Source organism: Athalia rosae, chromosome 4 (genome assembly GCF_917208135.1).
Source record: "Athalia rosae chromosome 4, iyAthRosa1.1, whole genome shotgun sequence".
Taxonomy (NCBI): Eukaryota; Metazoa; Arthropoda; class Insecta; order Hymenoptera; family Athaliidae; genus Athalia; species Athalia rosae.
This window is the reverse complement of record NC_064029.1, coordinates 9,980,649-10,001,861: the sequence shown is the minus strand read 5'-3', so window position 1 is coordinate 10,001,861 and position 21,213 is coordinate 9,980,649. Positions and strand designations below refer to the sequence as shown.

Sequence of the window (21,213 nt, the reverse complement as noted above, 5' to 3'; positions counted from 1 at the left end):
TTATACTCCGATGTGACTCGCCAGTCACATATTGACACACCGGTTACGCAAGATACACATCCATCGTGATATAATCGATCATCGAAATGGAATTTCGAATACACCGGTTTCCAAAATTTTTCACAAAACGCACACCTCGAGATTCCTTTCAATCAGCCACAACTTTTTCGCTCGTTGAATGAGGCTCGCTTGAGAAAAAAGTAAATCGAAACTTTGGCGCTGTTTTTTTTTTTTTTTTCTTTTTTCTGCAAACCAGTCTAATTATGTTCATATGTATATATGCGGTACGTACACACATATATACATACGTGTGTCGAATTGTCTGTTTAGTACGCGTGACGAGTAGGTGTTGCTCCGCGGGAGCGGAGTGTGTCGGGTAGGGGGACGAAGGTCGGCTCCGCATCGACGGAGTTCGGGGTGTGTTCGGGATAGCACGGCGATCGCGAACGGGGGTAGCTACGGAAACCGCAGCGTTACACCGTATAATATCTTCAAAGAGGTCTTACCAACGGGGACGCGGACTGTACCCGCCGTCATCTCTACTTAAACGACTTTGATCAGACGCAAACCACTGCACGGCTACATAGAGGTATAATACCTGCAACGTTTTACGTACATATCCTACATAAAATTTATGTAACGTACTCGACATCACGCTCTTCTTCTCTCGTTCGTATTGAAACGCGCGTCGAGTAGAAAATCAAAAACAAAGAAAAAAAAAAAAAAATCAAAAAATAATATATTCACACTTTCTCTACTCGTTATCGGGCGATATGGGTTTGTGTACGGGCTACGGGCCAAAACTACCGACTATGATTAGATTTTTCCATCTACTTCAGTTTTCGTAATTTTTTTTTTTTTCCTCTTTTTCCTAAAAAATAAGAAAAACGAAGAGGGGCCAATTTTTTTCTTCACCGTGTATAGAGCTATTTGCGACGATGGGAGTATGAATCTCGTGGCAAATGAAGTGCGAGATGTCGAGGTGATTATAAATTGTAAAATCATTGAAAACGAGAACTCCCCGTGTACGAGAGATCGTTACGATAGAGGTACAGTGGTAGCAGCGGCTACGTGAAATGATTAGCTCTTCGAGTTTCTGAAGGGTCGTGTGTAGCCGCGGAGCGTTTATATTATTTATACAGTTGATTAGGGTCCGCGTCGGATGTATACCTGAAGCGGCGAAGGATGCTGCCGCCGCCGCTGCCGCCGTTGCCGGAGCGTAGGGAGTTTCACATTTACAGAGCATCGTAGCTCATGGCAGCGAGGGGACCAAGATAATGGTAATGGTAAATGGACCTTCGTACGTGCCCCACGCCTCCGGCTCGCTCTTCGCCTTCTCCCGTTTCGTACGTACCCCGGGTCTTCGACGACTGCAGTTGAGAATTTTTATCCCTCCCCCTCCCCCTCCCCCCCCCACTCCACCCCGCAGCCTCCGCGGGTCTCTTTTCGGGCTCCTCGATCGGATCCTTATTTTCCAAGCGGCGTTTTCTCTACGCGCCCTCCACAGGTATATACACGTTACATATATGTAATACTACACACTCGCACGTATCGTCTGTACCTCTTCGGGGGCCCGCCGACGATCGAGGAACCGATTTTGAAAGTTCTAATGCAGCACGTGGGCCGCGATCGGTGATGTTCCTCACACTCGGAGGGATCGGCCCTCATTTTCTCGGCAAGAACGACGATCGTCGATCGCATCCTTCTGGGGCGGAGGGGGGCCCCCCGTCTCCCGTCTCCCGTCTCCCGTCCTTCTCCTCTCTCTTTCCCGCTCGCGTTTCTCATTCACATTTCGCATTCTGAATCCGATCGCGATTCCGATTACCGTCTCTCTGCGTAATCTCGGACGTGTGAACAAAAAAAAATAAGCAAATAAAAACGGGGAATAAAAAGAGGACCGACGATAGCCACCTTTGTTCGCGCCCGGGTTTCTGCGGGCTACGTGTGTAGGTATCGTACGTATAATACGCTTACGAACTTACGGATCGAGCCGAGATCGCCGATCGTCAGCGGAATATTTTTCAACTTACAACCGATACAGCCGGGCGGGCTATCAACCCGAGAGAATCGCGAATCGTAGGAGAATATCGCCGACGATCCGATCCGTTCGGGACTAGCTCGCGGCTCACCACCTCTGCCGATGTTGTTACTCGGGGAGTCGAGTTCGCGATGAATCACCAGTTTCCGAGAATTCGGACAACGAGGCTAAATTCGTGCACATCGCGCTTCAGGTGCGGACTCGATCGCGAAATTTCGTTCAATTGCTGATAAGCGGAAAAACGAAGAACTTGGAGCGTCCGCTGTGCGTCGGTCGATTCGATTCGGAGTCGAATTGGAGAGTTCGCTCGTTAATCGAGTCTGGTATAATCGTAGCGGGAAAATTTTTTCTAATTTATTTTCTTATCGGTAAATGGGTAGGTATTATACCTACAGCGTAATCGGTTTCTTTTAAATACACAGGAAAAAGCTGATGGGTATATGTTGAATAAATAGCATGTAATGAGATTAGGGGGAAAAACGTGCTTATTATACAGTTCCCCGTATTAAACTTATGTAGCGAACCGCAAAAATTTTATCGATACTTAATCGGTCTCCGTTTATGAATTTATATACGGAAGTTAATTGGCGTGGCGATGTATACTGTACATATATATAAATTAAAGAAAATGGTCGCGTGGCACTTTCGTTTTTTGGAGATGTGGTTTTTGTCATCATAGTTTTGTTTCTTTTATTCACCGTTCGTACGCGATATATGCGCTCGATCCAGTGTTCGATCACCTTTTACAGACACCCGCGTCTTTCTCGTCGGCTACAGCTGTTTCGCTGCGGTTCTCGGAAACCGTCGTCGCGGCAAATAAAGCCGCCGCTATTCCAACGGCGGTTTTTCGGACCCAAATCGCAACCGAGCCGCTACTGCAGCATTACGATCGTGACATCGGTGAACAATGACGGACATTTTTTACTACACGCGAGCGATTCGCCTCGCCATTTTTTCAAGAGGATATTTGAACAAAAATGATAAATATCACAAAGACCAATTTCGTAGAAATACACAAGACGCACGACTATATTAATATCGACGAAAAATAATTGCTCGAGTTATATTCAGAGGAAAACTTCGCACTGCACGATCGAATTATACGTAAGGATGTATTTATGAAGGAAATAAGATAAAAAAAAAATAAATAAAAAAAAATGAACTCACCGCCATGCGGAGGACTCTGCTTGTAGCAGGCTTGCTGGGCGTTGTTTCCTTGACCAGCGGGAGCTGAGGATCCCGCGGATCCCGTGATATGAGCGGACGTCGCCACGGAGAGAGGAGATGTCGCGTTGGGGCCTTGGTGATGAGGATGGTGATGGTGCTGATGATGGAATTTGCTTTTGCCCCTGTACTCCAGTTCTCGAAGGTGGCTGCCGAACGGAGGTCCGGATTCTATGTAGGGCCGTTGCCCCAATCTCAGGGCTCCGAATTGCTGCGGTTGCCCTAAGTCAATTGTGGGGGGAAAAAATTGTTCAATTAGTACGGGGGGAGACGAGTGGCTATCGATGCGTCGTTACATCGATACGTATATGTATACGAGGCTGACGTAAAATGCCAAATCATTCGAAAACCTCCGAATTTATGTAACGTCTCATTTACCTCCGGCGTTTTCAAATTAGCGACGCAGCTGAAATTGCGATGGTCGAAATCGGAGGGTAGAAGGAATGAGATGAATAAACAAACAAAATTACGTTGTATACATATATGATTTCGGGGACGCGGATGCGATTCGGAATGTCGCTCTGAACAGAGTATTATACATCCACGTTTATCCGTAGCCTTTAAATTAAATTAGCGCAAACTAGAAGTGGATGTAAATTACTGGAGAAAATGTTCCCGTATATAAGTAGTATACCGTCATTACGTGGAACGATACGTATATACACACGCGAGTATCCACCCACACGAGGTTGGACGATTCGTCGGTGAAGAACGTCAAAAGCATAGTTAGCGTACACGCGGCACATAGGACGCGGTGTAACTCGCTGGTTCAGTATCTGGCTATACGAGATATAGAAGTTGTTGGAACGCACGGCATCCTATTGAACCGAGGTTCCGACGTGGTCGAGCTACTTGATCACCCTAATATTCACCTAATTGCACAAACAATATATTCGCGACCCAGATAGTTCATTCACCGAACACCCGCACCCCGTAGCGCCGTAGCGACGACGTGACGTCTGATTCGCCTGATATTTCGGGGTAGCCGAACCTTCCCCCCCCCCACAATCGTAAGAATTCTACTTTATCTTTTTCAGACCATCGAACGGCTGTATTCCGTTAATTTTCAATCGGTCCAGTCTAGCTCCACGGCAAAAAAAAAAAAAAAAAAAAGAGATCGTTTATCCCGTTTTCCCACGCGGGACAGCGAACCCGGAAAAAAAAAAAGAAAAAAAAAAATGACAAACATATTTCCATAACCCGCGAGGTCCGCGGTCGCGTATCGATTGACTTTTAGCGGCGGTTTGACGGGTTTCGGGAGCTCCGCTTCGTAAGTCGTATCCGTATCGCGTGCATACGTTTACAGCGCGTTAGATTTTCCTTTTATCCGGTATCAGGATATGCCGGAAAAAGATGAAAATATGGCCGCGATAAAACGCATGTAGCGTATTTGATATAAAGATCGATAGAATATCAGCAGCGTGCGACGAGGCGACTAATGTGAAATAAAAAATTTGACCGCAAACTTCACAAAGTGGTACCACCCGCGACTCTAAATACTAACGTGTTACACGCACAGCTGTACGGTAGCCTCGCGATCAGCCGCGTCGATCTAAACCGAGATTATAATATCTCCCGACGCTCTACGTATAGGTGGGTAAGTAGCTACGCACGTACCATTACAGCCGTGGTGACTGTGCGCGTATAACTGCAGATCGAGCTGTCCGAAAAACGATTCTGATTCCGATCGCGCCAAAGAGATCCCACGATTGACTTCTCACGTAGCGGACGTGAGCGTTGCGTAAGCCCCGAACCCCTCCCGATACCCCACGTATAGGTATATGCCCGTTCCACACAACCATTTCGCCTCGATGATTTTCTTACGATAATTGGTTTTTTCCCTCAAGATTTTTTGCCCCGAAACGGATCGTCTTCGTTTTCCTCGCTGGCGTAGTACCTGATTATCGACCGGACGGTAAGGTTGTTGATTTCTTTCATGTGTCACGAGAGATTTGAAAGGAACATTGAAACAACGTTATTGCCGTGAATCGCCTCTGACGAAAAATGATCTACTAGGAAAATCGCGCGTTTAAAAAGCGATGTACCGTCCGAAGTGAGAGAATAGAGCGAAATTTTCGTATACGTCGGTTTTTCTCGTCTCGCAGATTCGCGCATACCTATATGTATAACGTCGAGTAAAAATCTAGGTGGATAATAATAAATGTACAATACAATCGAGCGTAGGTATATTCCTTCTGACGCGTTAATAATACAACACAGCTATAATGAATACGAGGTTTTATCTCGGTTCTTATCTCGAGAGTGTGTGGAGCGCGACTAAAGGAAGTAGCTCTGCAGGCCACCTCGTGGGACCACTCCCCGATGAAGTATTTATGCCCTTATTTTTAGCTCTCCAATTTTTCATTAAAACATTACGGATCGTCGGATGGCTCTTGGTGCCTCACCGATTCACCGACTGTCGCCGATCGAGGAAAAGAAGATCAATCGGATTGACGAGAAACTATAATCGACGCTTGGCAGTAATTACGGTTTTACACGATACAACTGCTATTGTACGACCGATATAACGTACGTATCGTTGTATGCTCTATACGTATACGGTATGTCCATTTTAAATCCTGCCTTATTTTTTCTTCCTTTTTTCTTTTATCTGTAAAAGAGGAGATTACAAGCTCGTCGACGAATCGGTATCATAGAAAAGAAAATTTCTATTAATTATACACGTTCGTCGAATATACGAAGCAGCTGGCGTATAAAGTGTGTACAATTATATTTCGACGAAGTGAAATAAAAAAAAAGAAAAGAAAAGAAAAGAAACTGGGTGTCAGAGTGCAGATAAGAAAGTTCATAGCCGATTTACACGTGGCACAGAAATTGCGGGCGAAAGAAGAAATAGAAAAATAATCAAGAGTCGAATCGCCTCGTTAATTATACACGACGCAGAACGTACATAGATACGAATAACGAACGTCGTCGATTGGTTTCCCGCGCGTACGCGGCACACGTATACGTATTCGCATACACACGGCGAAACGGCGTGCGTCTGAATTGTGCGCATACAACAATCTATACGCACCTATATGCACATTGCATCGTTGCACGTTACGCACATTTTATCCTCGAAACCGCTGTGTGTTATATTGTAGGAAACGTAAGCTCGCGACTTTACGCAGCCTCCGTACGGACCACGTTGCGCACTCGGGGAACTCGATGCGTCGTATATTTTCTTCGCTCCGATTTGTCATCGATACAACAGAGATATTCGTCAATGAACGCGCGTGTACGGAGCATCGGCGCCGCGGTAAAAATCGTCGAGAGACAGCAGGGTAATGTGCAACTCCGTTGGAAAGGAACCTCGAAATTACGAAAAATAGCTCAATTACGTGAAATTATGTGGGAAAAGTAGAAACAATTTCAATAACAAAAAGCTCGCTGACGATTATTGACGTAATGAGGGTTGGCAGGTGTTTGTGGGGTGTCGTGTGCCATTGTTACGTAGGAAGACAATAGCGACACCACAGCGTCCGACGAAGCGATTCCTCCGCTACGGAGTAGCGGCGATACGAATACACACGACGCTTTGCCTATGGAACTACATAACAGGGGAACGACACGCACGCGACCCTCTGCTACGTACGATCGCCGCATATGCAATATGTTGTCCGTTGTCTCGTCGGAACTTCCCCGACTACCTTTGCAACACACGCGCGCGCAACGCCGCTCTCGTACACCCGAGAAGAGCCTATATCACCCTACCTAACCCCGTGAAAAAAATAAACTGAAAAACCCGACGAAAAAGGAAAAGAACTCCGGCCTCCCGGACGAGAACCGATTAGAGTGCGTGCCGCGGTATTGTGCACGGTTATACGCTGTATTATAACACCCGACGATCCCACGGGATCGAAACACCGGGTACCCCGGCTGATCGAAACACACACCACCCGTAAAACCGTCCGTCCTTCGACGTTTTTTGGTGGAATGTTTTTCTTTTTACATCCGAAAAAATGTATGCATAATCTACATTGCGATTTGCGTTATTTATCATCGATAGTTTTCGTCGTCATTTTTGGTCCCCGTCGAAAATTCGCCATTACTTTCGGGCCAAATTATACCATATTCACGTACGATACAATACGCGTGAGTTGTAAACTTGGCGCGCGCACCGGAAAACCGAACGAACGATCGACGACGACCACCGGCTAGCGAAAGGCTACTGCGTCATATCCGCGCTGCAACATCTGCCGGATAATGAGACACCCTATTGTTACACAAATTTCACGTGTTAAAATAACAACGTAACAACAATCCTCGCAATCTGTGGCAGACCATCTTCCGACCTATAATAATCGTCGGGGATAATGTTTTCGTCATTTTTTCGAGTACCCTCGGTACGAGAAGAGATGATCGATTCGAGTCATGTGCCGATGCGCGAAAGAATCAAGACCGGATCTGACCAGCTGAACGAAAACAAAAAAGAATCGCGCGGACTATCGAACGCAAGAGTTCGGATATTTCCCACTTTGCAGACACAGGAAAAAACTCAAAAGCGACGGACACGCTCGTCGTGTCGTCTACGAAAAGCTGCGTGCAAATTTACACGATTCAACGTCCCGAAAAATTTTTCACATTTTTTCTATCGATCCGATTGTGTTCGTTCGTTAATTTTTTTCAAGCCATCAATCGAACGACGAGATCGCGCTTGATGTTAAAAACCATAAGGACTAAACTATAGTGCGAAAAAGGCGATTTTCTCAATCCATGGGCTCATGCTAAAATCGTGGTAGGTACTCACTGGTCTTCGATCGCGGTTCTCTGGGGCCATCGACGGTGACTTTGATCGCTCTTGAGACGGTCGCCACCTGGGGTGGTGTCGTGGATACGGTTATGGTGATACTGAAGCTTTTGCCTGCAAGAAAAGAGTGAGAAAAAAAAACAAACGGATTAGATTCACATGGAACACTATCGGCAGACTTGGTATACGATTTTCGATAATCATACACCGCGGTGTATGAAGCGCAAATTAACAAATAATGGAAAAAAGAAAGGAAACCTAGTTCGCAAAAGCTGCGATGTAACGTGTAGATACGCGTGGAAGGACACGTGTGCGCGAGGTATTAAAATACATGTGCGTAAAGTTGGAGGGTACGACGGAGGGAGGCGGGAGGCGCGAGGCGACCAGCTTTGTGAAGTCGGAGGTTCGAGGGCCGGTATATTAATTCTCTCTCCATAAACGTCGGAGAAAGAGATTGACTACTGCCGGGGGTCTTAACTGCCTCGTCGCTAATATGCATTCGGTAATTCATTGCTTGCATATAGTATATGGTAGCTTCTTCGGTTTCGAATCCCTCTCTCGGCGTTTTGTATTTCGTTTTATTTATTCCCCCCGTGTCGTCCGACGCCGCGACGTTATTCGTCGTTTTCATTACCTTTACCGCCACGGATACGCGCCGCGTGATTTCATTCGAATAACGTAGCGGAATTTCTAAACGAACGTAGGAAGGAAAATAATAACGACGGAGCGCGACGAGAGGTCGGAAAACGAAAACGAGGAAAGCTGAGGGGGAGGAGGAGGAAAAGAATAAAATAACCGAGAGGCTCGTGCGGACCGTTGGCATTATACGTGTAATAAGTGTCAATTTGGTGGTTTATAGATTTTCGACATTAATCGGTTCTTTAAGAGAAGGGTATAATCACCAGCTTCTTCGCTATACTGTATACCTATGTTTATGAACTTCCGTACGTACCACTGTACTATACGTATGCGGTAGAAATTGTGGAGAGCTGCGGTTCACCGAAAAGAAAAAAAAAAAAAAAGAAAAAGAAAAAAAGAAACAAATTATGCTTCGCAATTATGCGATCGGTTTTAATACAATGATCAAAGTGACTGTGTTATGCAGAAACACTGCAAGGTTAATATATATCGGGTTTACCACGATGTTCTCTATGAAGAGGAACCTGAGTAATTGCCCTGTGTATTTAATAAGGTGTCACGTGACCACGAGTCGCTTAATTTCATTTAACCAATCAGCCTGTACGGCGCACAGCGAGTGCATTATTTTATTAATTGAAATTACGCTCTGCTATGTTCGTTTTTTCTTCATATTAAACCAGAGAAAAAAGCTGACGCGCGCAGTAATTATATGATAATGGTGGGTATTCGGCAACATTGTATCCGCAGGTGTGTTATTATCAAATATATGTATGCGTTACGTATAGTTTTGGCGTCGAGTGTACCGAACCATTAATGGGCCGTCTTTAAGGATTCGTACCTACAAAGTGTTTGGAGCGAGTTATTAAAAGTTGAAACGTTTCATTTTTTATGGCCCTCTCCAAAGACGTTATGTAGCGAAATTCACCGCCTGTCTCCGCGAGAGCGAAGAACCCCCTTTTTCTGCACTACACGCATACACGCACGGTGCGGATGCCGGCTGAAATATAAGCTTTGAGGTTTAAAACAGACGCCGAAAGGGATGCTGCTTGATCTCGATTTTTTCATATCCGTTCGTCTTCGTTGGTTCGGCGGGCGGGCGGGCGAGGTTTTTCGATCGCGCTTACACGATATCATCCGACGCCGATCTCGACGTACGCCGCGTAATGCGTAGCAACGCGAAGTGTTGCAGGTAATCGGTGGCGCATACCTCCACCCCGTTTCACCCTCGCTGCGTTCCTGTCAACATGATAACCGGCATCAAACGCTCTCACCTCATCTGCACACGCGTACGCGCGTACACACACACGTACGCCTCTTCACCGCGTTCTATACCCACGGGGACTGCAACTGACTGCGGAATCGTCCTTCACGTTCAAATGTACAGCGGGTTCTCCGCTTCGGGAGCGAAACTCACCCCGTCCCACGACGTCCCTTACGTCATTTCAACGCCCGTAATCGCGATTGTTGCGCTATCGAACGCGCGATCGATCGCATTTTTCGTCGTCGCGAACGCGTTGCAAATTTTTGCGAGGCCGTCGAGAGAGAATTTTTGATTTGCGGAGCTTCGAAAATCCGGAATATCCGCGTCACCTAAGCGTCAGAGGCGTATAATCGACCTTGCGTTACGTGGATCGCCGAGTGTCAGATGCGGAGCGATTCATTGTCAGAGCGGCGAATCGGACGGAGAGGAGGACGAGGAGGAGGGGGAGGAGGAGGAGGAGGAGGAGGGGGAGGAGAAAGAGAAATAGGAAGAGGAGGCGACGGTGCGACGAGGCAAGGGGGAAGGTGGCACCAGTCTATCGCATTTGGGGCTAATAATGCAGCCACCCCCGTGCCGGATCTGCGGTTAATACTCGATGATGGGAACAGTCATCTGCAGAGACAGCCAGCCGGACCGACAACACCGGCTAGCTGCCGCTGCCGTTGGTCTCTCCGCGCCAATCGGACAAAACGGGGCCACGGGTAGCATCGCATCGCATCGCATCGCATCGCATCGCATTGCATCGCGTTACGTTGCGTTGCGTTGCGTTGCGTCGAGTTGCGTCGGTATTTTCGCGTCGAGTCGCGAGACACCGTATAACGCGAACGCACCGCGGAACGTACAGGGAAAAGAGAGAAGGGAGGAAACACGGGGATAGAAATGGGGGGATGCAACGTACGAGTGCAGAGGGAAAATAGGAAGAGAGGGACGGAAAAGCCCGTTCGGAGGTACGAGACGTCTCTGAAATTGTCAAATAATTACTATCCGTGGTAATTTTGCCCCTGCAGATATTACCGCGTAGTATATTACCAATTATACGACCAGCTGAAACTATAACAGTTTCCACGCATCCGCATATATACGTATATACCTATGTACAGCCCATTTCGCCTGAGTTATGTATAGCGGATATAAATATATACGCATAATCTACCGTACACGTGTGCGTTATATCCTACCGATATACGGTATACCTACGTGCACGCGCACGATTATTTTCCATAACTGCAATCAATATTTAATCGATCTCGATACCTGTGCGGATGATTATTTCACACGTCACCGCGTCCTAGAAAAATTAATAATTCATATAAAAATCATCCGATAATTAACAGACGGATATATCCCGAGAGTTGGATGGAATGCGACGATAAACTTTCATGTTTCCGCAATTTTACAAACTCGTCGAACGATCGGAGACGTATGAAAAAAAAAAATAGCCGGTGGGTTGGATTGAACGGATTGAATTGGAACGCGACAATTACATTGTCAGAAGACAACTGGTGAGTATACTGTACGACGTGTTGTGAAAATTTTGGTCCCCAAAATTGAAAGAGGTGTTACTCTTTTTCAACGAAAAATCTTTTCAAATCCTGCGGGCAATATTGGAATTGTTATTTTCGTGAGGGCTGAAGGTTGTGCGAAAGATCCGGTTTCGACAAATGGTACATTTTACGTAGCTGTACAGATTCTGGTCCATCGATCGTTTGTGAGTTATGCACAAATCTTTTACAGTAATCGTGAGTTATGTTTTTTTTTTTAGCATTTTTACACCTGTGCTAGTATCTCGAGTAATCCAGCTCGATAAGACATGTAAAGACCAATAATCGCTGTGGCAATATTACCCGAATAATAGAGACTTTCTTGAATCTGTTCAGTCCACGTTTTCATTCTCTTCTTCGAAACTGATTTCCGATAAGCTGATTGAATTCTTCCACGCTTGTTCGGATTTTCTTCAGACTTTTCGTGAACAAAATTTTTGCTGATCGTATTGATTGACAACTCTTGTCATTTGATTTGCCGATGTTCCATCAATTTTGATCACTAATAATGAAATTCGCTGCGAGTGTTGCCGAAAATAGTATTCACATAATCATAAGTTACGATATACCGTTATTTCTTATAGTGATGCTTTAGTTATTAGGAATATTTTAGATCATATATGGTCCATCCGCAAGTGTTCTAATTCTCGAGGCTCTTGGCCGCTTCCGCCTTACTAACAATAAGACTTTTTGTCCAACTTCGAAAGGTTTTTGAGTTCTTCTCTGTGATCTTTCTTTGGTCTTTTCTCGACTAGTTGCGATTTTCTCTTTAGCATTCTCCTGCAGTATTTTCCGATATTTTCCCAACGAACTACCGTATTTTTCTTTTACACTAAATTCCCATTCCTCCCATTTCATAGGAATATAGGGCGCATATCCAAACAGAAATTCCGAAGGTCCCTTCGTTGACCGTCGAATCGTATGCGATCATAGCTTCGGACATAGCAGTCAACCCGATCGGCGTTTTTGAGGATATTCCGATGAGCTCTTTCGAACTTCTTATTCAACTGAGGATGATGGACCGCATATTTGGACTCGATTTTGTCTTCAATTTTTCTTGCATAATTTTGTAGAATTTTCAAATAAATTTGATTCCATCATCCGTCAATATTTCCTCGGGGATTCCGAATATTTTGCGATACTTTTCTCAGAACTTTTCCGAGGCTTCTTGAGACTTTTTGGTCTTCAATGGTTCGATGAACATGTAAGGTAGTCTTATGAATCGCAAGAATGTATCCGTAACCCTTGCACGCTGGCAGTGGTTCCATTAGATCCGAAGATACTTTATCGTCCCGATTCGACGAAATATCCGCTCTTCCTGAGACAGGTCTTGTCAATTGAGATCTCGATTTTTCTTTCTAAAAAGTTTGGCATTTCTTCGTTACATTCTCCACATCTCTTGCCATGCCATGCCAGTTCCAAGTTTCTAGATAGTCGTCCGCGTGCCGCAGTGTCCTCCTGAAGTTGATTCGCGAACCTCTTACTTCTGTTTGAACGCTTTCTTTTTTTGATTGAGTCTCCGGATCTACTGTTTGATGTAGATGACCAGTTCTTCATCAGGATTATCTATATTTCGTGTGAACATATTTGATCACTTGTAATATAACTGATCGCTGTCGAAGATCTTTTATTCGTAATTCGACCGCACTCAAATCCTTTAGATGAGTTCTAATTATAGCGTAGCGGACCAATTCGTCATCGTCGGCATCTGAATATGTGTTCCTTTTTCTTCACTATTTCATGTCAAGACTTTTCTCGATCGTTCTGATTATTTTTTCGGATTTGGCACGAATATTAATTCCCTCCAAATATGCGTTCGTATAATTGGAACATATAATAAATATTCTTGGCCAATCTCGATAAAGTAAAAATGGTTCTTCGCATAAAATCCTTTTCAAATTTTTCGAACGACTCTTCTTCTCTTTGACTCCGATGCCAAGATGTCTCCTCCTTTGTAAGATTTGTAAGAGGTGGAGCTTTTCTTCGAAAAGTCTTTTTCAAATTTTTAGTAACAACCGAGAGATCTGACAAACTTTTCTGGGACTCTTGTCGATAACATTCCTTCCATCGATGTAGCGGTTTTCAAATTTCTAGGTGTTCTAACCTTTTCATCATGTATTCTAGACTTCGGATCGCCGCACGTATAGTCTTCTATTCGAACTATAGAAAGCTTCCTATAGATTCAAATTTAGGGGAAACACCGATGATAGCTTTTTACCCCAGACTCGAGAAATTTTGGCGCTTCGTTTCTTCAGATGATACTTGATACTTAAACTTCGTTATTGATTCGGAATTTTTGAGTCTTAATGTTTTCCAGGATTCCGGTAATTTCGGAATCCGACCGCTGCCACCATTCAATTAATGTTACAGAGGACTGATGAGCATAAAGTTTTTCAAAAAAATACGAAGAATATTTAGCAAATTCTTTGATTAAATTATTTTAAAACTACCTTCCATAATTCCGTCATCCTACACCGGTTAAGGCGTTGGCACGGGTGAGATAAGAAACCTGCGCAAGATGATCGGGACACCGAGTGCAGTGAAGCCGGTGAGCTCCTCCGAGGAAGTACGGACAGCCCGACTGACTCGGGTCCATAACTAGGCTTCCCATGTGGCGCGAATGTTCCTTCTAGTAAGCTCTGATGGGAATCGTTTTCCTCACCGGAATCGATGCGCCGCTACGGTAGAATTTTCCAGAGTGTCAATATTCGCCGTAACAATAAATATATATATATATATATATATATATACCATCGGTACACAGTTGTGATGTATAGCGGGTGCACTCAAATCAAAATTAATAAATTGACCAGATAAATACGACCGATGAGAGATGGGGGACGATGACCTGTAGTACGTGTAGAGGTGTACCCATGTGTTATGTACATATGTCGTACATACGTATGTGCAGGAATACCGCAAAAGAGCCCACGGGGTTCTCTCTTAACTGTCCTTTTCTACGTGTGGGTTCATATACGAATCATCTTTTTGCTACATATTTACACATGTACGCGTATATATGCATACAGGCAAATATAAGCTCACATATACCCGAGCTTCCATTTACCACGTACTCTTCATTGTTGCACACATTTACGCTTTTTACCAATGAAATTTATCTCAAATGTTTTCATCCATCACCGAAAGTGGGGCTTATTCCACGACAGAGTCTCAATCGTTGTGCTACAAAGTCGCGTCGGGGGTGTAAAATTCGCAGAAATATGCGCATACGCCGAAACAGCGTCATCAGCTAATTGATTGTGCATCGCGTACGATGATTTTCACAGTATTTTGATTTGAATCCATTTTTATACTTTGAAAAATCGGACCAGCTGCGGGGTTAAACATTTTTTGTCGTCTGGCGCGGATATAATTCAAACGCGTACGTTGTATCCCCTTCCAGACGACAACGAGGGCTGCGACGACGATGATGATGATGATGATGACGAGGACGCGAGGGATGATAAAATTTGGTTTGAAAAATGCGAACGAATTTCGCGCAAACTACCGCCGTACACAGCTATACGTATATCCGCGTGTACAACATAACGCTACACCATAACGCGCATCTCCCTCGAATATTGTCACGTTGATAGCGCAGAACAAAACGAGTGCGTCAATCAATCCGTTAACCATGAAATTCGGTACAAAACCGAATGGAGAACGTTGACAAATAATCGTCGACTACGTGAGGGTGTACGTTTGAGGAGAATGATCGCATACAATTCCCGATAAATAACACCGAAATATCCCAGGACCGCGACAGGAATCATAAAAATGGTAAGACCGGAACCGGAAGGTCTCGCGAAAATTCAGTTGACCTGACCCAACCAATAAACGCACAAGTACACGCACTTCACATTGCCAAAAAAAAGGCGACGAAGCAAGCAAAGAAAAAAGAAAAAAAAAAAAAAGGAAAAAAAAAAACTATCGGAGAGCGTAATTCTTGGGGATATAATTGCAGTTTCGATCGATTGATACCTGAATCAACGAGCGAGATGATTCCGGGTTAACGGTAGCGAGTTGTTTTCGGTGGTATGGGAATTGTAGCGGACGTGGAGTAATGACTCTGGGGGTAGCGAGTATGGGGTGTTTCGGAGGATGAGAGACGGGGTATGAGGATTGAGGGAATAGGGCGGGAGAGGCTGACGATGATTACAATAACTGTGATTTCACCAGGAGGGCAAAGGGGTCCACCGCGCCTCCATTATATCGCTTTGTACCCGAATTGAGTGATCGCATTTATTAACAGAGTGCCAGTTCTCCGAAATGCATGGGCTTTCCGTATATATATATACCTGAAAAATATATCTGCCGACTACACGTCGCATACACATATACAGTGCACACACGCGTATGTACGATGGTGTGAGAACGGTTTTTAAAAAAAATGCAAGAAATTTTTACTTCATTTCCACTCATGATATGTTAACAAATTTTAGGATTTGGTTGATATGCCACTAAAAAAATAGAGGATCTACAGGACGTTGTCCATTGATTTTTACGAGGATTTAAAATGATTCTTGACACGCGCATAAATTAGGTATACATACATATATACGATAGAGTCACGTTGCTTTGGGAATTTAGGGTATAAAGTCGAATTCACTTGTGATTTCCCAAGTTCAGTAGAATCCCTGTCTGACGAAGCGGGTCGCACGATATAAACTGCACGCTGCAGTTTATGCAATTTCGAAATTTCCATAATTCGAAACACGTCACGATTAATGATATACGACGAACGATAAAATTAGAAGAAAAAATTTTGGCGCATAAATTTTTTGCGCCAACAAAAACTGCGGACACTATATATACATATAATTATTGGTTTTTCATCGCGTCTTTTCCGAATACTCATCGGTTCGCGGTAATCCCCTTTCATAGAATATAATTACGTGTTCCGTAAGTATACTATTTTGGATGTGTACGCTAACTGGAATTCACGGGGGAGTTCCCGAATCCATTGGCCTCCAAAAAATTCAACTATAAAGGGTGATGCGAGATGAAATTCTTCACAGTATTCTATGCGAATCTGAGAACTGCATCGGTGCATCGGGATTCCGTTTAAAGAGTCAAAGTCCGACGTGTGCAGTCTGACGGAGAATAATTCGGTACGGTATCGCGAAATATCAAAAATATCGGTTTATCGTCGGATAATTTCATCATGCGAAAACGTGTCGGTAAATATACAAACGAACGATCGATCGGGGATGATATTCTAAATAACTTCTATGAACTGCAACGGTCAGCGATGTATGTAAGTGTTGGTGATGCTGCAGGTGTCTGAATCGAAGTAATCCGAGTCTTGCGATGTTAAAAAAAAAAAAAAACCAAAAATATAACAAAATAAAGGAGTGAAAAGAGGGAAGAAAAAAAAGTTTTAAGATTCATTGAGGTTTCTGTACAATATCATGTGCGATGAAATTTCATACGCGTGTATACAGAATTTTATGTATCCCATCGCGTACCCATATATGTATAGTGAATGAACCCCAAAGTAAAATATATACTGTATATATAGGTAGATGGAAAAGATGTTTGAAAAATGTATGCGTATACAGAAAAAAAAAAAAAAGAAAAAGAAAAAAGAAAAATTGGTACTCCACAGCTCCCGGAGTTTCGGAACGATTTCAATTTTGGTTTTCTCCTGAGTATATGTGTATAAAAAACGGTTTGATGAACAGTGACATCGAATAATTGAATGGGTCAGCTGTCGCGTAAAACGTTCCATAATACACATCACATGTAGCCGGTACAATTTTACTTTTTCGTCATTTTCACGTCATTTTCTACGTAGTAGTTTTTTTTTTTTTATCTTCGAATTCGTGGAAGTATTCATCGGTCCGTCAATCCGCGGGTATACCTGCGTGATGTGAACATTTTTTTTTTTTGTTTTTCTCTTCTATATTTTCCAAATCTATGTTTCCAGCGAAATTGCAACGCACAACTCGTCGCGTGTGTTTTTGACTTCCCTAACACGGTATTGAAAACAGAAACAACAAACATTGGCGTCTTCCACGATTACATATACGACCGGTTTTCTCCATATATTTGAATATAAAAGTGAACGAAACTGACCTCTTCCACTCCTGCCGACGAATCTTAGGTCGTTGAATTTGGCTATCTGGTTTTTCATTAGTGCTTCACAATTCCTCAACTCGGCGCAGCAATTCTCGTCGTTTCCAGCTCGTACAGTGACCTTAGTGCCGTCGCTAACGTCCCCGAGTGCCACCACCTTGAATGCGACCGGTAAGGTTTTGTTCGATCTCCAATGCGTCGGTAAATGACTGCACAGGAAATAAGGTGACCCTAAAAATACAGAACAAATGCAATCACGTTGACCGATCGTCGAATTGCTATACTAATTGCGAACTGCGGAGAGTGCGCGCGCGGTATCGATGATCCACAATTTTATTTTTCGCGTAAAAAAAAAAAACGGCGATTTCCGTTGTCCGTCTGATTCTGGGGCGATTGATCGTTCGTCTTTTTTTTTTCTAATTCCGGTATAAATATCGGTCAAAATCTTACGTCGTACGTGCGTTATGTGCGACGATGACTTTGGACGGTAGTGTACGATGATTTCTCCACGTCTCCGTTCTCGGTATCATGTAATGAATCATAATCGAATGATCTGCCGATGATTTTTAAATGAGCTAGATGGGCGAGGTCAGAGAGATTGGTCGTGCGTGGACGAAAACTAAAATGAAACAAGGGGGGAAAAAAAGAAAACCGAAGGTAGAAGAGATGCCCGAGGCGGATCCGTTTCCTTTGGGTAAATATATGTATACTGTGACGAGCATAATTCCAGAATTATAACTGAAATTTCGTAATAACCAGGGATCCGGGTCATCGTACACAATTTCGTATTCCCGTCAAAATCGGGACATTGCAAAATGGAAAATATCAAATATTGTAGGATGTGTAAATTTTTGTTACTCATATCTCTCGCTTCAGGCCCATGAATTTCCCATTACACAATACGCACACAACGTACCCGGATGATCGTATATTTTTTTCGGATCGGATTGAGAAACTGCAAAATTAATCGCTCTCCGAGTCATTCCGAGCGGAGAATCTCACTCTACCTGACGTTGTTTGTAACAAGGCGAACGACGACGCGGAGAGCCAGAAATTTCGTTGATCAAAAATCATTGAAAGAGCGAAGAGACCGCGGCGACCGAATCCGGGATTCGACGTTCGAAAAGCGGTTTAAGTTCGCCGGTGACATTGAGGAACTTTTGACCGTTAATGAGATCAGGGGTATAGGTATACACAGGTGTAAAGCGTATATCGACAATAATTTCAGCTGACCCGTTCTGACAAGTTCCCCGGGGTGTTCGGCTTGCGCTTCACCGACGAGCCTCTCCGTCCACCAGAGTTCGCCAACGGCTGCGGCTTCGCTCATTTCACCTCCACCTCCTTGGTACCCTAAGCCACCCCCTTGCAGGGGTGCTGGCAGCGAAGATCCCGTTAACTCACCACGGTCCCCTGACCCACTACTTATACTTTCTTGCGTCCCGGTGAAATTCTCCCCGCAGCTTACCGAACCCACCGGAAGATGCATCGAAACAGTTCACCAGGAATCTTCGATCTCCCGATTTAATCACCTCAAATTCCGAGTGTATTACAGGCGTTACCGACGATCGACGCCGATTACAAAGTTCGTTTCACTTCTCTCAGAGTTTATCGCACTCGGTTCGTCACAATTTTAACGTCTCGTCTTCCGACACATTCCCTACCGGTTCGCCCGAATCATAGCGTCTCTATCTTCGATCGATGGTCGGCACAAGCTTTGAGTTCCGTTCTTCTTTTTTTTTTTTCTTATTTCGAACAAAACTCTCCGGTCTTAAGAACGTGACGATACACTAAAGTACGTACGACAGTTTGATAAAATTACCACGATCCATGGAGAAGAATTGATCGATATCACGGTGCATCGTGATGATTAGAAAAAATCATCTTGTTGCATGATTGAGAGTTTGCTATACGTTTCTTCGTTTGATTTTTATTGTTGTTTTGTTTTTTGCTTTTTTGTTCAGTGTTAAATGAGAATAGAAGAATTTTCTACGGGCAATTAGGCCTCATGCAGATATCACACGTGCTTTAATTCGATATCATTTATCAAACTCTAACGTCCACGGCGTGCCCTTGATGTTTGTGTGTATTATTAGCTACTGATATAAAACTATTCGAGATAGTGTTAACAAACGTCTCAAGCATTCGTGGAAAAGAAATGTAAAAGAGAAAAAAAATTCATTGTTTTATTGTACTTCCCACGAAAGCGTGTATTATCACAGTAGATGATCATCACCACACAACAACCAACCAACAAATAGCAACTAACCGAACGATTTTCGACCGTTCACATCCACGTAACACGCTACATCAAACTTTTCTTTATTTTTTGTAAAATTTTACAACGAATTAATCCTCTTCTCTTTTATTGTTTTATGATTTTACGGACGATTAATTGCCCTTGCCAGAAATACATCTTGTTTAACCTGCACGAAACGATTTAATATGCAAAACCAAAAACCACGTGAGCTGTCAAGTTCGGTTGTTTTTATTTTATTTTTTGTTTTAACTTTTCGTCAACAAAATACTCGAACACGTGGTACTCTTATCGATATCGGTGGAAGATGAGAAGAAAAAATAAAAAAATAAAAAAAAAAAAAAAAATTTAGAAACGAAAAACAAAAATCTCTGAATTTCAACGACACTTTTATCTACGGTTTACACTCGCGCACTGTGCAGCGAAAGACTTTGAACAATGAATCGAGAATGAGAAATATTAAACAGCGATAATGATAATGCTATCCCGTAGCGATAAGTCCATGAATGAACGATGAAAATTGGTCGGATGATTTTCGGTTTGCGGGTTACGGGAACGTCAAACTTAGGCGGAGACGCGTGCGGGCGAGGTGGGTGAAATAAAGGCGCGCGTTACTCGTTCGTTGCTCCGGCGACGACGGTCACGTCGGATAATATGCGGAACGATCGTAAATCCGGAGTGGAAGCAGTCAGTCGCGTTCGACGGTGCGCGACGTTGTGTCGAGTGTTCCGATCTCTCCTCTCGCACTCTCGTGGTCCGGGACGGTCGGGAACTCCTCCTGCCTCCAACCCCCGATGACGACGGCTGCCCAGCCTCTCCCTCTCCCGTTCGATCTTCCCACTCGCACTCGCGTTCTCCCTCCCACGACGGTCCTTCGCGCTCCTTTTAAAAGCGGCGCCGCGCTCCGGACGACCGCCGCTGCGGCCGCGGCGAACGCTCGTTCGTTGGTTGGTTAATTTTCCGCTCCGCTTTTCCGTGCCGCGTGAGAATGATTGGCCATTTTTCGAGTTTCACAATTTTCGTTCCATCAGTAGCAGTGGTCATTACTCCTTTTGATAACGTTCAGCGGTTAGCTAAGGCGAAACTGCCACGGCTATTGGTTCCCCCGGCGTCGTACGCCGAGAGATTATAACTTCGTAATCGAGAGACGCGGTTACGTATAGCACGTAAAAACTAAACGCTAATTAAAAATGTCCCACCATTTTTTTTTTTCTTTCATCACTCGTTTCCTCATTTTCTTTATATTCCAATCGTACACATATACGTTGTGCATACTCGATGATTTTTCGAGCTACGATTCGTTCGAGCTTCGCGTAGAAATCGTTAGTTGTACGGTGTGAATAGGTGACGCTGTATACGACGAATTTTTATAATCATCGATTAACCCCTTCGCATTGCTGAAAAGTCTCATATTGTTTATCGCAA

General features: G+C 44.0%; 1 protein-coding gene across 3 annotated transcripts in view; it reads right to left on the bottom strand.

Annotated features, from left to right (window-relative positions):
- LOC105684400 (runt-related transcription factor 3-like) overlaps nucleotides 1-20,555 on the bottom strand; it is a 43,582-nt gene extending 23,027 nt beyond the window's left edge. Inside the window, exons 1-4 of one of the 3 annotated variants that reach the window (XM_048654126.1) lie at nucleotides 18,768-20,555; nucleotides 17,535-17,765; nucleotides 8,016-8,129; nucleotides 3,206-3,493 (exon numbers count right to left, since the gene is read on the bottom strand). In XM_048654126.1, coding sequence (XP_048510083.1) covers nucleotides 3,206-3,493; nucleotides 8,016-8,129; nucleotides 17,535-17,765; nucleotides 18,768-19,020 — 886 coding nt within the window. In that variant the 5' untranslated portion in view covers nucleotides 19,021-20,555. The remainder of the gene's footprint in view (nucleotides 1-3,205; nucleotides 3,494-8,015; nucleotides 8,130-17,534; nucleotides 17,766-18,767) is intronic. The other 2 variants (XM_020851413.2, XM_012397709.3) reach the window with 2 other exon arrangements.
- Nucleotides 20,556-21,213: the final 658 nt, after the last annotated feature.